General features: G+C 40.8%; 1 protein-coding gene across 1 annotated transcript in view; it reads left to right on the top strand.

The window, feature by feature from the left end:
* The window catches only part of LOC116323964 (A disintegrin and metalloproteinase with thrombospondin motifs 7), an 80,838-nt gene that overhangs the window by 46,874 nt on the left and 16,852 nt on the right, over nucleotides 1-17,112 (top strand). The window contains exons 17-23 of the mRNA XM_031744472.2: nucleotides 4,305-4,431; nucleotides 6,099-6,312; nucleotides 7,294-9,063; nucleotides 9,474-9,626; nucleotides 12,312-12,485; nucleotides 13,461-13,607; nucleotides 13,932-14,094. Coding sequence (XP_031600332.1) covers nucleotides 4,305-4,431; nucleotides 6,099-6,312; nucleotides 7,294-9,063; nucleotides 9,474-9,626; nucleotides 12,312-12,485; nucleotides 13,461-13,607; nucleotides 13,932-14,094 — 2,748 coding nt within the window. The remainder of the gene's footprint in view (nucleotides 1-4,304; nucleotides 4,432-6,098; nucleotides 6,313-7,293; nucleotides 9,064-9,473; nucleotides 9,627-12,311; nucleotides 12,486-13,460; nucleotides 13,608-13,931; nucleotides 14,095-17,112) is intronic.

Below are 17,112 nucleotides of genomic sequence, written 5' to 3'. Positions count from 1 at the left end.
AAACTGTACTTTAATGTATCCAAGAATAGACTGATGGAGTTGGTGGGGCTTTAGGACTTTTAGTGCCCAGTTGGATGCTGTATAGCAGCAGTCCCCAACCTTTTTTGGGACAATATTTTCACAGACCGTCCTTTAAGGTGACGCGGATAAATACAACAAAATAAAATGATATGACCAAAACAAAAACTGTGGTATGTTGTAAATATAATAATAAACGGGAATTTACTGTGTAATTGTGTAACTTTATTAGCAGCGTTCTCCTGAAATGCGCCAACAACATTGAGAGTAACATCCTCCTCTCTGCCCCTTAATGCGCGCTGGTTGCTATGGTAACACTTTCTTTCAAAATAAGACACACAACTACAACACGCGAAAAGACCCAGGGAAACCGAGCTAACGATAAAAACCCTGAAAACCATAAATTTCACACCCGACTAACCACTCTGACAACTTTGCGGCCCGGTACCAAATGATCCACGGACTGGTACCGGTCTGTGTCCTGGGGGTTGGGGACCGCTGCTGTATAGCATAACATTTGATCAGCAAATATCACTTGTCAGTTGTTTGTCACCATGGTGCCATGGTTGTTGGAAATATTACCTCACAGCAGTCAGGTCCTGTGTTTAAATCCACCGTTTGGCTGAGACCTTTCTGTGTGGACTCTTCGTGTCTGTGTGGGTTCTCTCGGCGTAATCGGGTTTCCTCCCACAGTCCACAGACATCCAGGTAGTTGGGTTTAGGTTTATTGGTGATTGGTGAATGTGGGCATGAAAGGTTTTCTGTTGTCTTTTTTAAGTGTAATTTTTGTTGTTGTTTTAAAGTCACTACATAGTGAGCACCAGTCTGCCTCTGGTTTTGGATGATCTGGTAACAAGATTGAAGTTCAGATGTTAGATTGTAACATAAAGATTAAAGCTGGGAGATTTTTCTCCTCTGCTTCAATGTTTACTTTTTCGTTTTCGGGATTGCATCTTTGGTATTTTTTATGTGGTTTACTTCTTTATTCTTTATTTATGTAACTCTTTATTTGTCATATAGCTCTTTAAATGTTGTTTTAAATAATGTAAAAATCCCTTTTGACTTCTGTTTCTGGAAAACACCAGTGTATGTCTTCTTTTCCAATAAGATAAAAGGAAATGAAAATACGTAATTGAATGGTATTCAGAAATGCAAGAAGTTGAAATCCACTTTAAACAGCCAAATGGGTAAAAATGGGTAAAACAAGTTTCTGCAAGCCCTAATCGTTAGCTAAAGCTTGTCCAATTTTGCCAAGCAAGCTCAGTGTTTAGATATTTCTTTCCTCTTCTTTTTTCAGGCTTTTATTTTATTAGACATCATTTATCTGTATAACTTGGAAATCTGTATTAACCTCCCAAATAGGGGTGTTGTTTTGAGCTTGAAGATCAGTCAGAGCCTTTTCAATGAGAATCAAACTAAATCAGTGAAGCTGTTGTCCTGTTCTCGGAGACAAATGAAAAATAAGATTTGACTTTGCTTTGAAATGCATTTTCAAGAGTGATGGCCTTGGATGAATTTAATCATGCCAGTGCTTGTAACAATAACAAGCTTCACCGAGTGTCTTTCATTACTGCCTTTGTTGATCCTTTCATAAATATCACTTTACAACCACCAGCGAGGAAATTCCTATTGAGCCTCGCTTCAAGTAAAAACTGACACAAACCACATTGTGTTCCTTTACTAAAGCATTGATAATGCTTTATTGTTTAGTCTTTTTTTTTTCTTTTTAAATAGGATTACAATTTTCATAGCATGGTGACTCACTGATAAATATCGCCGCTATACACAAAAAAAGTCTGAGCTTCACGATATAACAGCGCTCTTCTTAATGTGGCGCTTGCATGTTTTCCTTGTGTTTGTTGACCATTTCTTCCCAGAGTTCAGATCGCTCCTGGCTTTAAAACATGATTCATTTTCCATCAGAGATATTTGGATGCCACTCAGTTTCTACATCCTTTCTACATCCTGATCACCAAAGCTGAAACATCTGCATATGTTGGTGGAAATCATTTTACTGAGTGGGCTGTCTAGACTTGGTGGGATTCAGAGATTTGGAAGTGAAAGGCTTAATTCTGAAAATACCATAAGGGCAGCAGCAGCAGAAGTGCAGACGAGCTAATACAGTAACCTCACCTGCTTTAGTATTCGTTAGTTAGTACACGCTAACAAGACAGTACAGTGGTATATCTAGCTGGAGATCCTTTATCTTCCCTGGGTGTCCCTGTTTTACCCACATTCAGAAGCTTCTCGGTGTACCAAGAATTCATGACAAGAGAACATTATTTGTCCAAGTAGTGTTTCAATTTAGCCACAAACATCATGTCATCAATATGGGGTGTTTCTCTGTATTTTTTTCCCCCCATTTCATTTCTTTTCTTCTTTCTGTCTCCGTGCAGCTTCCAATCTCACATAGCTGTCATGACCCTTAAGACGTATCTTTGAAGGTGTAAATTAGCTATCAAATGTGCATTGTGGCCCTCAGCAGGATCAGAGCAGAGGGCGCTGTGAGCCGAGGGTTGTCTTCTGCTTCGACAGGATGAAAGTCCCCTCAGGAGAGTGAGAGGAATGATGGAGAGCGTTTTCGCATGAGATAAACCTGTTGTCAGCCTATTAGGTACAGTTTGTGCAATGCTGTTTGAAACCATAAAGACTCACCATCCGTATATGCACACCACGATTCTGTTGATATCTTTTCTTGTGGTGTAACCATTTAGGCGGCTAAAATTAACAACCAACAAATTTGTAAAATATGGGATGAAAAAAGCTTTGAGAATTTGGTCGATTTTTTGTTGTAAAAGTGAAAGTATCACTGGAATAGGAGCAGTTTGCATAGACGGTACTCAGCATAATGTTAAAATTCAAGAGGACTGTTCAAACGTTTAACATTTATTCAGAATCCTTTCACGTTTAAACATGCACATATTTCAAACACTCTGCCTACAGAGATTTTTAAAAAATGGCTTTAAAATGTTTTCTCTATCGCTTAAATAAAGGAAACCTGTCATCATTAAAATGTTTTTGTCACAGTTCTTTCTTTCTTCTTAACTCATCTTGAGTCACTATTTTTATTTACCTTGTTTTAATCATTGCCATTAAATTACTTTTACCAGTGCGTTTGTTTATATATCTTGTAAGGTTGTCCATATGTTTGAAATAGAACGATAGCTCTTAACTGTCTAACCACAGGCATATGGATTTAGATCAAGGTTTTATATATTAGTCACAAAAATGCAGGTTCTTGGTTTATCTGCAAAATGGTTTATTGACTGTGATGTTTCTCATGAACGCCTCGAGCCAGCGTGTCCCCAGGTATGTTCAATAGGAGGAACAAACGGGACTGAATGCTGGCCAAGGAAGGTTTTGGATACGTGTCATCCTGAAAGGCTGGCGCTATTCTGACAGGCGGCATTGTCCTGCTGAAATAGCCACAGGACAGTGTGCTGCCACAAGAGTGGCACAGCTACAGCTTGGATAACCTCATCTTGGTACCTCTGTCCAGTCAGGCTTGCCAGCAGTGCCGGCTTTCAGCCACCAGTCTGGCCTCAGTCGCCTTCAGTCAGTTGCAACATGGTGGCTCAACATGACAGTGTTGTAAATACTGGGTTTTATGTGGGTTTTGAGACTAGTTGTGTGATACTGTAGTAAATTTAACCAATTCTGAGCAGTACAAGTGAGTTAATTTGTGTTTGGTAAACAAATTACCAACCCCTCCATGAACTAAAATTAACTGGAATAGGCTTTGACTATGTTTGGGTTTAAAGTGATGTTCTGAAAAATGGATTTCAAGCAAAGATTCAAAATGTGTTTCATATGTTTTTTTTCTTCTTCTTTGTTTTTTGGCTCATTTACATTGCTAGCAGCATTTATCTCGGCATACATCATTTCACAATGAAGCGAATGAATCAAAACACAGATGTGCCAATGTAGCAGTCTTTTTTCTTAATGTTAAATGGTTCAAAATGACTTCTGTTGTGGAAGCCGTGGAACGGGTTCGCAAATAAAATGTACATTAACATGGGCAGCTCTGTTTTTCCACTTCCACACATATACACATATTTTTAATTATGTTGCAAATCCTTTAAATGTAATCCTTTAGTTTAAAATAATAATTGAACAGTGAAACCACCTGGCTGGTTTGTTAACATCTTTTTACAGCCCTTCGTATCGGATTCAGTTTTTTAAATGTGTAACGGATAAATATGTCGACACTTTTTGTTTTGCTTCTTATAATCATTTATAAGTTGTGTACTAGGTGTCACAGAAAGTTTCTCTCTTCTGTATTTCAGGTGTTCAGAAGCAGATTATCCACTGTGTGGAAAAGACAACTGGGATAGTTGAGGAGCATTTCTGTGACCACTTAACCCGACTTGACCACAACCAAACCAGCTGTAATAAGGATCCTTGTCCAGCCATGTGAGTTGGTTTTTTTGTCTCCCAGATTTACAAAAGGACACCTGCAGTGTTGGTGCTTTAACCCTCGCACACATAAAAAGATTCTGCGTGTTCTACAATCATCAAACAATCAAAGCTGCCAAACCTAAAGTTACAGCAAGTTTAATATTTGTCTACAGAATAAATTTCCATGTTGTAACAGGTTTAATTAACTCAAAAATTGCAGTTTGCCCTTTATTTTAATTTATTTTTTCAAGCCTTTGAAGACAAATTGTTTTTTATGTGTTTTCTTTTTTCAAAAAAATTACCTTTTGACTCTTTTTTTAATTGGACAAAACAAGAGAAGTGAAATAGCCAGCAGGCATTTTTACTTCCATGCATTTGACAGCACCAAAGTACGTCTTGTGTTAAGAGCCCAGTGTCTTCTTGGAAAAGGATGTTTGGCCAGTGGATCCACCCTTTGCTCTGGAAGCTGCAGGAGTGCCGTCGTTCACGCTTTTGTGGGATATTAGAATTGATGTTTAAAAGACGGTGCTTGAATTATGAACAACAAAAAATAAAAAAAAAATTGCAGAAATAATTAATCATTTATTTATTTGTTTGTTTATTTGTTTCGGTTCATGTGGAGAGTCTAAGGAGCTTGAAAAGAAGGCGTTCTTGAAGACATTTCACCTCTAATCCGAGAAGCTTCTTCGGATGAGAGGTGAACCGACTTCAAGGACCAGGCGCCTTCTTTCCAAGCTCCTTAGACTACAATGGCCTGGATGACAGAGAACCTTCACTGACATATTCATGTGGAGATGATTTTTTTCCTATATTTAGTAATATTTAGATTTTTTACAAAGACAAAGTTTAGCCACTTTTAGTTGTCTGTGAGGAAACTTTGGAGTTGCATAAGGATGAAGATCCGATGTAAAACAAATAAAATAAATCTACACAAATCAAATATGCAGAGCTCCCTGCTGTTCCCATGCCTTGTTAAAAAGGGAGTGAAAAATAGTTTCTTTAGTTCTCTGTTAGATGTAAAACATGCCAGTAAAGATTTTGCATGTAGAAACATTATAACAGCAGATTTTTTTTAGAATATTTATTTCCAGTGTTGATGGTAATCTGTAAAAGTCAATTACAACAGACACACATCAAAAACAGGGAGCGAGGTTTATATTCATGATGGAAGGATGGATGGTTACATTCTCACTGTGAAAAATCAGCAATATAAAGGGTAACTATACTGTTATGTATGCATAAAAGCTTTTTTTTTTTTTAAATTGTCAAACATAAAAAAACAAAAAAACAAATATACAATGAATGCTCACTACATCGCTGCATAATAATTAAAAAAATGTATATATATCTGTCCATTCCACTGGTTCTATCTGAACTACAGTGTCTTCTTGTGACAATATAGTTAATCATTATAATTTCAAAATGCTCACTTGTGGCCAGAAATGTCCTTTAGTGAAGCACAGCTTGAGATATTACTATTGACAAGCAATTCTGTTGGAGGCACAGTGTGGACATGATGTGCTTGGGACCATAAAACCAAACTCAGTGAACCTTTGTAACACAGCCATCTAAAACCACCGAGAGTCATCTGTATTGTCACAGTCATTAAATACACTCTTATTCTACCCTAAGCATAGCATTGCATTTGAAATCAGTGTAATCTTTTGTGTCTCGTTGTGTAGATGGTGGGTTGGGGAGTGGCAGAAATGCTCAGCGAGCTGTGGGAGCTCAGGCCAAACTAAAAGGACAGTTCTTTGCATTCAAGCATTAAGTGTGGAGGAGCAGAAAGCCCTGGAGCCCAGTAACTGTGAACACATCCCCAAACCTGAGTCACTATCCTCCTGCAACACACACATTCCCTGCCCAGCAGACTGGACCACTGGCAGCTGGTCAAAGGTGAGTGTGGGTCAGAATCTGAGGTTCAGGTTTAACCAGAATTTCTTACAGCAAGCTTCACATTTGGGGGAAATGAATTATTTACCAATCGTGGAGAAAGTTTTCTAGTTTTTTCTATTTTGAAAGCATTCGTTCACACAAAACATTTTTGATATCCAATTCAGTTGTTATACACATTTAGTGATACTGATCATTTAAGACACTGCTGGTTGCTTAAATGTCTTTTGTGTAACTATTTCTCTGTCTCTGTTACACATAGACACAGTGTGAAATAAGGTAATCGGTATTGGCTAAAACTGAAGCCAGATTTAAGGGTGTTTAAATGTGAGCATTGACCTATTCTCAGCATTCTCTGTACTTTATTACTTCTGCCAGGCCTTTTGAATGGATATATGGAAATCTTTTGTCCAGACCAAAGTATTTCTCCACAACTGTTTGAAGGATGACCATAAATGTATGGTTTAGATATTCATCTCCTTCACAGTCTTAACTGCTCAGCCTGTTTGGGACAAGAACACGTTGAGAAAGATATAGCATGAAGTGAAGGTGTGGCTGATGCCCTTCCCCGCACAGCACCAATCTTAACACCTCCTCAGCCTTCCTCAGCTACCTCCATTTCAGAACTCCCCGCTGTCCATCCTCCTCTCAGATTAACCTGCCTAGACACATGGCTGTCATGACTGATGAGGTGAGAGCTCGATCATCTACACCAAGTCTAGACCCCCGATCTCATCAGTCCTAAGGTCCTGAAGTCCTGTGCTTCCCAGCTGTCTAGCATCCTGGAACACCTCTTAAACCTGAGCTTGTTGCGGGTACCAGTGCTGTGGAAGACATCATCATATTGTTTTCCAACAGACCTTTACACATTTTATAGTCTTTGTTATGTTTTTTAAGCACACTGTAAATCTGTAGACCTGGGAAAATGTCAACAGAGCTGTTGCATTGCTTAATAATGCTTTGGTCTTTTCTTTTCCCTTACAGTGTTCACTGTCCTGTGGAAGTGGAGTACGTCACCGTAATGTTACCTGCTCTAGAAACACAGGGGTTGATTGTGACCCCCAAAAGAAACCTTTAGCTGTCAGTACCTGCTACATCCAGGAATGTCCACAGATTGTCGATAATTTTGGAGGTTTCGACTGGTCTGGAAGCGGCTGGTCCAGCAAAGAAGTGCTTAATGAAATAAACCCCATACCCGAAGTCAAACCTCCTCCCAAGTACAGCACCACCAGAGAGCAGCCAAGAGTTCATAACGACCTTAATGACATCGTTGAGGGAGATTTCCACTACCACAACAACATTGAAAATACTGATCACTCTCAGGACAACTATGTCCCCGTGGATGATTTTTACTATGACTACAACTTTATCAACTTCCATGAGGACTTGTCAGATGACTTTGAGAGCAATGGAAACAATTCAGACAGTCACGGTTTGAGTGTTTCGCAGGAGGTCGAGCCAACCCAGAGTGTGAAAGAAGATGCTCACATAGAAACTGCAGCCACTCCCACAGCTACTACAGCCGTTCCAAAGCCCACTGCCTACACTTTGGAAACCGAAAATCCTCAGAACACAAAAGTGAACATAACTAAGGACAGTAAAAATGCAGCGGCAAAAGAGGTTTCGCAAACAAATTCTGAAATCTTGGATGACTATCTGTCTGAGGATTTTCTTCTGCCTGTGTCGACCACTCACTCTCCACTATCGTCTACAACTCAGCAATCAAAACCAGCGGCAGAGAAGCATGGCATTCTGTGGCTGCCTGAAAACATTAGTGCAGTGCCTAGTCTGGGTTCCACTACAAAGCAGCCTTTACAGGATGTGAAATGGGGGCAATATGCGGAGGAGGCTGAAAATAACTATGACAGCTTCAGTGAGGAGGAAAATCACACTGAGGATGTCACTATGACTCCAAAGCAGACTGTTTCTACTCCGAGACAACTAACAGCTATCAGTACTCCTGACTCTACTGTTGAAGGGGCTCGGGAAACAAAGGGATATGATAATTATGATTATATCTCTGTAGACCAAGAGGATGTCGAGAGTCCAGAACCTTCAGGCCCCCCCACATCAAAAACTACAATTCAGATTAAGACTGAAGCTCCTCTGGATGAAAATACTGCAGAAATACCTCGACCCAGTGGGTCAACATTATTTTCAAATGTCTTCACAATGGAGGATGTCAACACGGATCAGACTAATTTTGATACATTATACGCCACTACCGAGAATTATTCACGGGATACCGACAGAGACCTCAGCACAACCTCACTTCCTGCCTCTGAGAAATCCGTTCCTCCCCCTGTTTCCTCTCTGCTAATCTCAGGTAACCAAGAGGCCTCCACATCATTAACTGGAACAGCAATCATACCTCCTACTCAGTTTTCTCCAGCTGATTTCCCAACGCATACGATGAAACCGATTCCATCAAAGCCAGAGTTCACTAAAACAACTGGGACGTATCCCACATCTCAAGCTCCGTTGTTTGATGTAGTGAATTATGACTACAACGAAATAGCCTTTCCACCCGTGGTGAGGAGCGGCATTAACAGTGATCCTGGCTCTTCGTACCAGGTTTCAACAAGCTCAGGAGCCACTCCTCAACACAGCACAACATCAGCACAAGACTCGGAGTCGCCCACACCTGCTGTGCCCTTTTTGCCAACCCTTCCAGCTGTCCTAACATCTGTCCAAACTTACATCCACACACAAAACACTGCAGCTGCCTACTGGATTGCTGGCAACTGGAGTGCTGTACGTATGAAATAATTTACATATTACACCTGCTTTTATTTTCCAGGCAAATAAAAAATACAAAATAAAAGCATTATCTTCTTTCTTTAGGGACAAGATTTGAGCTAGGGTTAACACAGCAAGTGTCAACGTACATAATAAACTGCTTTAATACCGAAAACATCTCTAAATTTCAATTGTGTTCATATCCACAAGCTTTTCTTGTGCATGCTGGTGTTCTTTGTGCATCCATCCATCCATTCGCTTCCACTTATCCATTTCAGGGTCGCGGGGGGCACTGGAGCCTATCCCAGGTGTCATAGGGCGAGAGGCGGGGGTTTCTTGTGCATGCTGGTGTTCTTTGTGCATCCAGCCATCAAATTGTGCAGCACAAAAATGATTCTAATATGAGTTATTATGTTTACGGGCAGTGCTCCACCACCTGTGGACTCGGTGCTATCTGGAGAACTTTGACTTGCAGTACTGGATCACAGTCGGACTGTGATCCCACAAAGAGGCCCGCACCTGCCCAGAGGTGTTACCTGCGCCCATGCTCAACATGGAAAGTTGGGGAATGGAGTAAGGTGAGACTACTTGTTTCATATATCATATACAAATCAAAAGTTAAATAAATAAAATTGTAATAAGGTGGGTTTTTCTATTTACTATTTTTTATTACAGCAGGATTTTAGGCAACGGTGATTTGTCTACGACTTTGGTCTAGACTGAACTCTAATATGGATTTGCAAGTCAAAGCTTTGTGTCTGATATTCTCGTTCAAAGTTGGACAACAGCTAACATTATGCATGGTGTAATAAATGTGGGCATGTTGGCATTTTGTTTGCATTGAGCTCAGTGTCGTGTTTACTCAGCCTTAAGCAGACTCTGACGTGGCTGTAGATTTATTTTTTTGCAACCTTATTTTATAGTTTTTCAGTAACAAACAAACAAACCGATGCAATGTTCGCCACCCCTGGGATTACAGATACACGATGGAAAGAAAAAGAAAACAGCTTTGATATAATACATGGAGGTGGATATGAATAAGATAAAGATAGTATACATTTATGGAAGGAGTAAACATCATCGCATTGTGATTTTGCTGCCTTTTCTTTTTTTACACATTCAGTGAAAAGTCACAGAAAGCGTTTCTTTCATCCACATGTTGAAAGATGGAGTTTTGTCAGAGAGAATATGTTTTCAGGCCAATAAAGAAGCAAAAGCGATTGTTTTTGGTTGTGCTGCAGGAACCATGACCTCTAAAAGAGAGACCTTGAAAATGAAGATGTATGGACAGTGTTATTGTTTTTCTGCACAAAAATGGCAGGGCCTTGAAAAAAAATCGTCAAAAATTCCCAGTCCCAAAACATATGAGCTTGAGTAGCTGGAGCTTCGTGGCAGTGTAAACATGCTGGGGTAACATTAGGATATGTTTTTTTTACAAGTTTAACCGTTGAGCGGTGCAAATGATGTACCAATTTAACCTGAATCAGACTTTGTTTAATGCAAAGAGAAATATGAAAACATTACCTGGGGAGGTCAGTGTTAGATCCTGTTGCCATGGCACCTTTGTTTTTCCCCATGAGGATGGATTCATACTCTCAATCTTAGTGCAGACTTTAGACATATTACCTTTTGCATAGAAGTAAACCATGATTTTCATCCATATCATTACTGGCTGTTAGATATTGGAGCCTGAAATGCTTACTAAGAAAACTGCTGATTTATAAACTATTTATAAAAAACAATTCATAAAAAAATCTGCCTCAAGTAACACGAGTGTTCATTTTACAAAAGGATCTCTTAAAAAAGAGCTAGACCATTGTTTCTGTGCCGAGTTCAGTTCAATTCAATTCAATTTTATTTATATAGCGCCAAATCACAACAACAGTCCCATCAAGGCGCTTTATATTGTAAGGTAGACCCTACAATAATACATACAGAGAAAGTTTGACTCTGTTGTAATGGGGTAGAAGAGAGAAGACAGGAGAAAGACCAATGCATGTATACTTATGGGTCGCCTGTCCAACGCAGTAAGCTAAACCAGCACTAGAAAACAAGTGATGTGAAAATATTTTTTCACATCACTTTTTTCATACGTGGAATGGACCTGTTCCATACAACGGAAGAAATCGAGTTGTGTGGTTCTGTAAACGCAGATTTGGGTAAGAAAACGAGCACCATATGGAAATGGTACAAAAGGCAGAATAAAACCATCATTTTGTTTGTGTTAAATCTTCTTGTTTCCAGCTCTCTGTGTAAAACTGAAAGTGATGAGCCTCAATAGGTTAAAGTTGTGCCTTTTTGGACAGGTAGGGCAATGAGAAGAAAGTTGTGCTTGCTGTTTAAAGATTTCATGGATTAATACACTTCTGATCATCTGGTTGAAGTTATACTAAATTAAAGGCAACAAGAATTGCTGGTAATACATTTTTAAAGCCATCCATTGACTAACCTGACTAGGTACCAGCTTTCTGGGGTGGAAAAAACACATTAAAATTACACTGCAAATGAAGCTCCTTTATATTCATGGGTTACCCTAATGAAGACTACAGGCTAATAAAGAGCAAGACAATAAAGCTGCCCTTTATACTGAAAGTGTTGCTGATGATTTACCCTCTTCAGACTTTCTGCTCTTTGTAGACCTTGGAAGTAGGTGAAGTTGTGCCTTTTCTGCCTTCACTAAGTTGTAAAGCTGATTTGTAACAACAAGTCCGCAATAAACATCCAGGAGTCAACTGGTACGTTTTAGGTGTTTACTGTCAGAGGCACTGCGATACAGAAAGAAAAAAACAATATGTTATATTTATGATGTCATTTACTTGCTTTTACAATATCAAACTCTGAGTCATTAAAGTTCATGCACATCTCACGTAAACACAAAACATATCCCGAAAACTTTACTGATTATTTTCGCCAAGTATCTAGCAGTTAGCTCAAGGCTAACATTACATTGAAAATGGGCTAACACACTGAAATTGTAGCCGTTTCTCAACTGTTACACAAAACTATTACTGGTAAGCTCAACACAACACATGGCTACTGCTTACTGGCATGTGCTCTTTCAGGCTCAACAGAAAAAAAATGAACAAAAAGTGGAAAAGACAACCGTTTGGCTTAAAGGCCTTTTTCAATGAAGAGAAACTACTGGAGAGAAGTCTGCTGGTACAAAAAACACGTGGTCAAATTCACATGATTGCCTTAAGGGGGGAGCACAGAGCCAGAAGACTTTACTCTGTCTCTAATTGTTGGGCCATGTGTTTTCACAGTGCTCCAAGAATTGTGAAGGCGGCATTAAACTGCGGGAGGTTCAGTGCTTTGACCTGAGGGACCAAAGACCCCTTCGACCTTTCCACTGCCGAGCCATGTCCTCCAGGCCCCAAACGACGATGCCCTGTAACCTTCAGCCATGTCTTGAATGGTACACCTCCTCCTGGGGTCAGGTCAGTAATATCAAACAAAGGGTTAGTGACTTTGTGATGAAATGCAGTTCTGTATACACAGATAAAATTTCTAAATCCAATAAAATTGAAGGCAATGCAACATTAGATTTTATCATTGGAGTGGAAAAAAGAAAAAAATCTGGAAGACAGTCAGCTGGTAGACACTGTTTGTCTATGATTGCCTGCACCCAAGAATATGACTTTGGCTGCAGGGTTAACATTTTTCAACTCCCCGAAGAATGTGACGTTTCCGAAGACTTTGTTCTTTTAAGTGGTTTACCTCATAATCTTTACGTAACGAAAATGGTCACAGTTAATGGATTATCAATGTCGAAGAAGCCTCCACAATTTAATTTTTATCAAATCAATTAAAAAAAATTAGCTTCTTGGAAAGTTTAGAGGGAAAAAAGGGCATTAAATGTCATCTTGTTGAATTCAAATTTCTTCTTGCGTCTAAGCTTAGCAGTCGTCTCAGTCAAGGCTGTAAGACTTTACACTTCAAAGTATAAGAACAGGGCTTCTATTACTTGTACAATATGGGCATGCTCCTCAATATAGTTGACAGATAATAGAGGTGCGTCCACATGGCTGTCATGATTTGGTGTAGGTGTGTTGTGCCAGTAACACAGCCATAATGTTTTTTCTTCTTTTAACAATGCTATGAAAGGCTGTCATTACACATCTAGATGCTGAAAACCAAAGAGGCTTATAGGAGTCAGGCTGTGGCGTATTTATGGAATCTATTTTCGATTTTTACTTAAGCCATCAAATTATTTTAGTTGTACTCGGGTGTTTTTGATGGGGGGGATTACTGTTCTTTTTTTAAAATGCGGTGCTGTGTTTTGTGGATTTTTCAACATCTCTGTTATCCCCTTGGATTTGTTTAATGTCTGAAATCCATAGAATCAATCAGTGAACCTAAACACTGAGATTTACAGCCTCCATGTGTTTGCTGTTGTGCTCTGGGTTGTTCAGTGCTCTGAGGTGTGCGGAGGAGGTCAACAGCAGCGTATCGTCACCTGTCCGGAGGAGGATCAATGCGACAGAGACCATGAGCCCAGCACCATCCAGTCATGTAATAGCCATCCTTGTGCTCAGTGGCTTACCGGATCATGGGGACAGGTACTACGAAAGCATTGCTGATTGAATTTAAAAACCAAAATCATGAGAACATCCCTGTTGTTGATGAAGTGTTATTGCTTGAGGTACGAAAGGATCATGATTACCTTGCATAGAAGTCCACAAAATAATTTGATGTCCTTCATTTCATACAGCGGTTTTTTGTTTTTTTTTCTGGAGTAGAAATCCTTAAACAAAAATTGCAATCCTATAAAAGAGTTCATTGCAGACTATGCACAGTGTATTGCCAATGTAACCTGTAACAAGATAAACGTTGTTTCACTTGCCTTTAAAACACATTAAAATTGTTCGCCTCTCTTCGTGCAGTGTTCAGCTTCTTGCGGAGTTGGAGTGCAGCATCGACTTATTAAATGTGTTGACACCAGGGCCGAGACAGATGGAGAAGTTGATCAAGCTCAATGTCACCACGAGCCACCGCCTGAGAGCGCCCGAAAGTGTAACACGCAAGAGTGTGAGCGCGTACAGCCTGGTGAGTACGTTTGAAGGAAAAAAAGTGGTCATTTGGTTGAATACTAATATTTCCCCAATTCCACAAAAGTTAGGACGCTGTGAAAAATGTAAATAAAAGCCAAATCTCATAAACACATATTTTGTCCACAGTACAACATATAAAACAGTCAGTGTTTAAATTGAGAAGACGTACCATTTTAAGCATCTCCCCTCAGTCGGTAAACATCTGGGAACTGTGGAGAGCAGCTGCTGGAGTTTTAGATATGAATGTTGGTCCATTCTTGTTTGATAGAAGATTCTTGGTGCTAAACAGTTCTGTGTCTTTTTTGTTGTATTATTTGTATCATGATGCTCCGAACCTGGGGCCCATTCTTCGTACCTCGCTTACTACATCCAAGATCAAATGACACATCCAAGATCAAATCATCGCGCTAACTTTGAGCTCGCTAATCCTGTTCTCCGAACACACCTGTTGTTGACGATTAGTATAGCTGGATGAAGTAATCTGAGATCACTGGGTGGCTTAAAAGGGGCTACGCATCGATAGTAGAAACATTGATCGGCAACCCTGTGATTGGTCGGCTAAAATGTCGAAGGAGCGCGCTCAGTATTTCACGGCTGCAGACCAAGAACTCTTGATTGAGGGATATCAGGAGTTTCAGAGTTTAATTAAAACGCAGGGGAACACTGCAAAGGCTGCAAAAGCAAGGAGAGAGGGCTGGCAGAAAGTTGCTGACAAATTAAACTCGTAAGTGATCCATGATATTACATTATATCATGTGATATTATATTATACCACATTATATTATATTACATCATATCCTCTTTCACATTAGAGCCACAACAGGACCCACTAGAACATGGGAACAAGTAAAAGTGAAATATAAGAATATTCTACAGAATGGTATTATTTATCACTTATATTGCTTTTAGTCTATGACAAGAGACCCTGGAATAATCTGTTTGTTTGTTTATAACAGCAACCAAGAAAAGGGCAGAGCAAATAAAGACAGGTGGTGGTCCTGCACCCCTCGTCACACCCCTTTTTGTACTGTGACATTTATTGACATTGTGGGTTTTTTTTGTGTAGTTTGACATAACACTCCATCACTTTTACCTGTTCCCATGCAAGGGGTGACTGAAGCATGCACAGTAAGTCGGGAGTAAGTATATACAGTACAGTAAGTATATATATATATATATATATACGAAACAACTAGTAGCTCAGTGTTCCAACATTCGAAAGAAGGGACTGCTCTCACAGCTAGAGATTGACGAGGTACAACATAAATGCTACGGCAAGGAGGAGTCAGGACGCCAGGTCAGGGGAGATATCATCACCCCACCCGAGATTGGGTACATAGCCCCAAGTGCGATAGGAGAAGGATCGTTGAGTGCAAGAGGAACTGACCTGAAAGATAGGATCATGGCCAAGCTTGAAACCTGGATCCCCCGTAGCCGGTTACCAAGATTACGTGAAGTACCCTCAGAAGGTCTGCTAGATGATGTTAATGCAGCACTACGGATGATACCTACAACCACGATTACCGACACTAACAAGCTGATCTACACTACGGCAGCAGTGATCAGTGAGATGCTTGGCTACAAGTTGAACAGCCACAGGGGCAGTACCCTCCATGGAGAAGGAGGCTAGAGGGCAAGATCAAAGTAGCATGGAGGAGGTTAGCCAACTAACGGAGTTGCAGAAAGGCGCGACAAAGAAGGTGCATAAGAAATACAGCAATCTGTCCATACCTGAGGCCTTGGAAACTGCCAAGCAAAGACTCACAGCCTTGGCAAGCCGCTTGAGGAGGTACACCAGAGAGATAGAAGGCAGGAGAATAAACCAGCTGTTCTCCACAGAACCAGCAAAGGTGTACTCTCAGTGGCAAGGGAACAATAAGAGAACAGCACCACCAAGGCTGGAGACGGAGCAATACTGGAAGAGCATATGGGAGAAGGACGCAACCCATAACAGCAATGCTCAGTGGCTAGTGGATCTGAGGGCAGACCACAGCAACCTCCCTGAACAGGGTCCAGTAACCATCACAGTGGCAGATATCCAAGAAAGGGTCTCCAGTATGAAGAGTTGGACAGCACCAGGGCCCGACATGGTTCACGCCTACTGGCTGAAGAAGCTGACTGCACTCCACGAGCGTCTGGCAGCACAAATGCTAGTTAACGAGAGACACCCGGAATGGCTAACTGAAGGTCGGACGGTCCTGATCCCCAAGGACCCCAAGAAGGGACCGGTCCCATCCAACTACCGACCAATAACCTGCCTCAGTACTACATGGAAGCTCCTGTCAGGCATCATATCGGCTAAGATGAACGGGCACATGGGTCAATACATGAGCGGGGCACAGAAAGGGATTGGCAAGAATACCAGAGGCGCAAAACACCAGCTACTGGTAGACAGAACAGTCAACCGAGACTGCAAGACCAGACTGACCAACCTGTGCACAGCCTGGATTGATTACAAGAAGGCCTATGACTCAATGCCCCACAGCTGGATACTGGAATGCCTAGAATTGTACAAGATCAACAGGACCCTAAGAGCCTTCATCAGGAACTCAATGGGGATGTGGCGCACAACACTAGAGGCCAACTCCAAGCCCATAGCACAAGTCACCATCAAGTGCGGGATCTACCAAGGAGATGCTCTGTCCCCACTGCTGTTCTGCATAGGCCTGAACCCCCTCAGTGAGATCATTAACAAGACTGGCTACGGATACCGACTACGAAACGGAGCGGTTGTCAGCCACCTCCTGTACATGGATGACATCAAGCTGTATGCCAAGAGTGAACGAGACATCGATTCACTGATACACACTACCAGGATATACAGCAATGACATTGGAATGTCATTCGGACTGGAGAAGTGTAGTCGGATGGTAACAAAGAGAGGGAAGGTAGTCAGAACTGAGGGGATTGAACTACCAGAAGGCAACATTGCAGACACAGAGGACAGTTACAAGTACCTGGGGATCCCGCAAGCGAATGGGAACCATGAAGAGGCCGCTAGGAAAGCTGCAAC

Source organism: Oreochromis aureus, linkage group 1 (assembly GCF_013358895.1).
Source record: "Oreochromis aureus strain Israel breed Guangdong linkage group 1, ZZ_aureus, whole genome shotgun sequence".
NCBI classification, from domain to species: Eukaryota; Metazoa; Chordata; class Actinopteri; order Cichliformes; family Cichlidae; genus Oreochromis; species Oreochromis aureus.
This window is presented reverse-complemented; position numbering and strand designations above follow the sequence as displayed.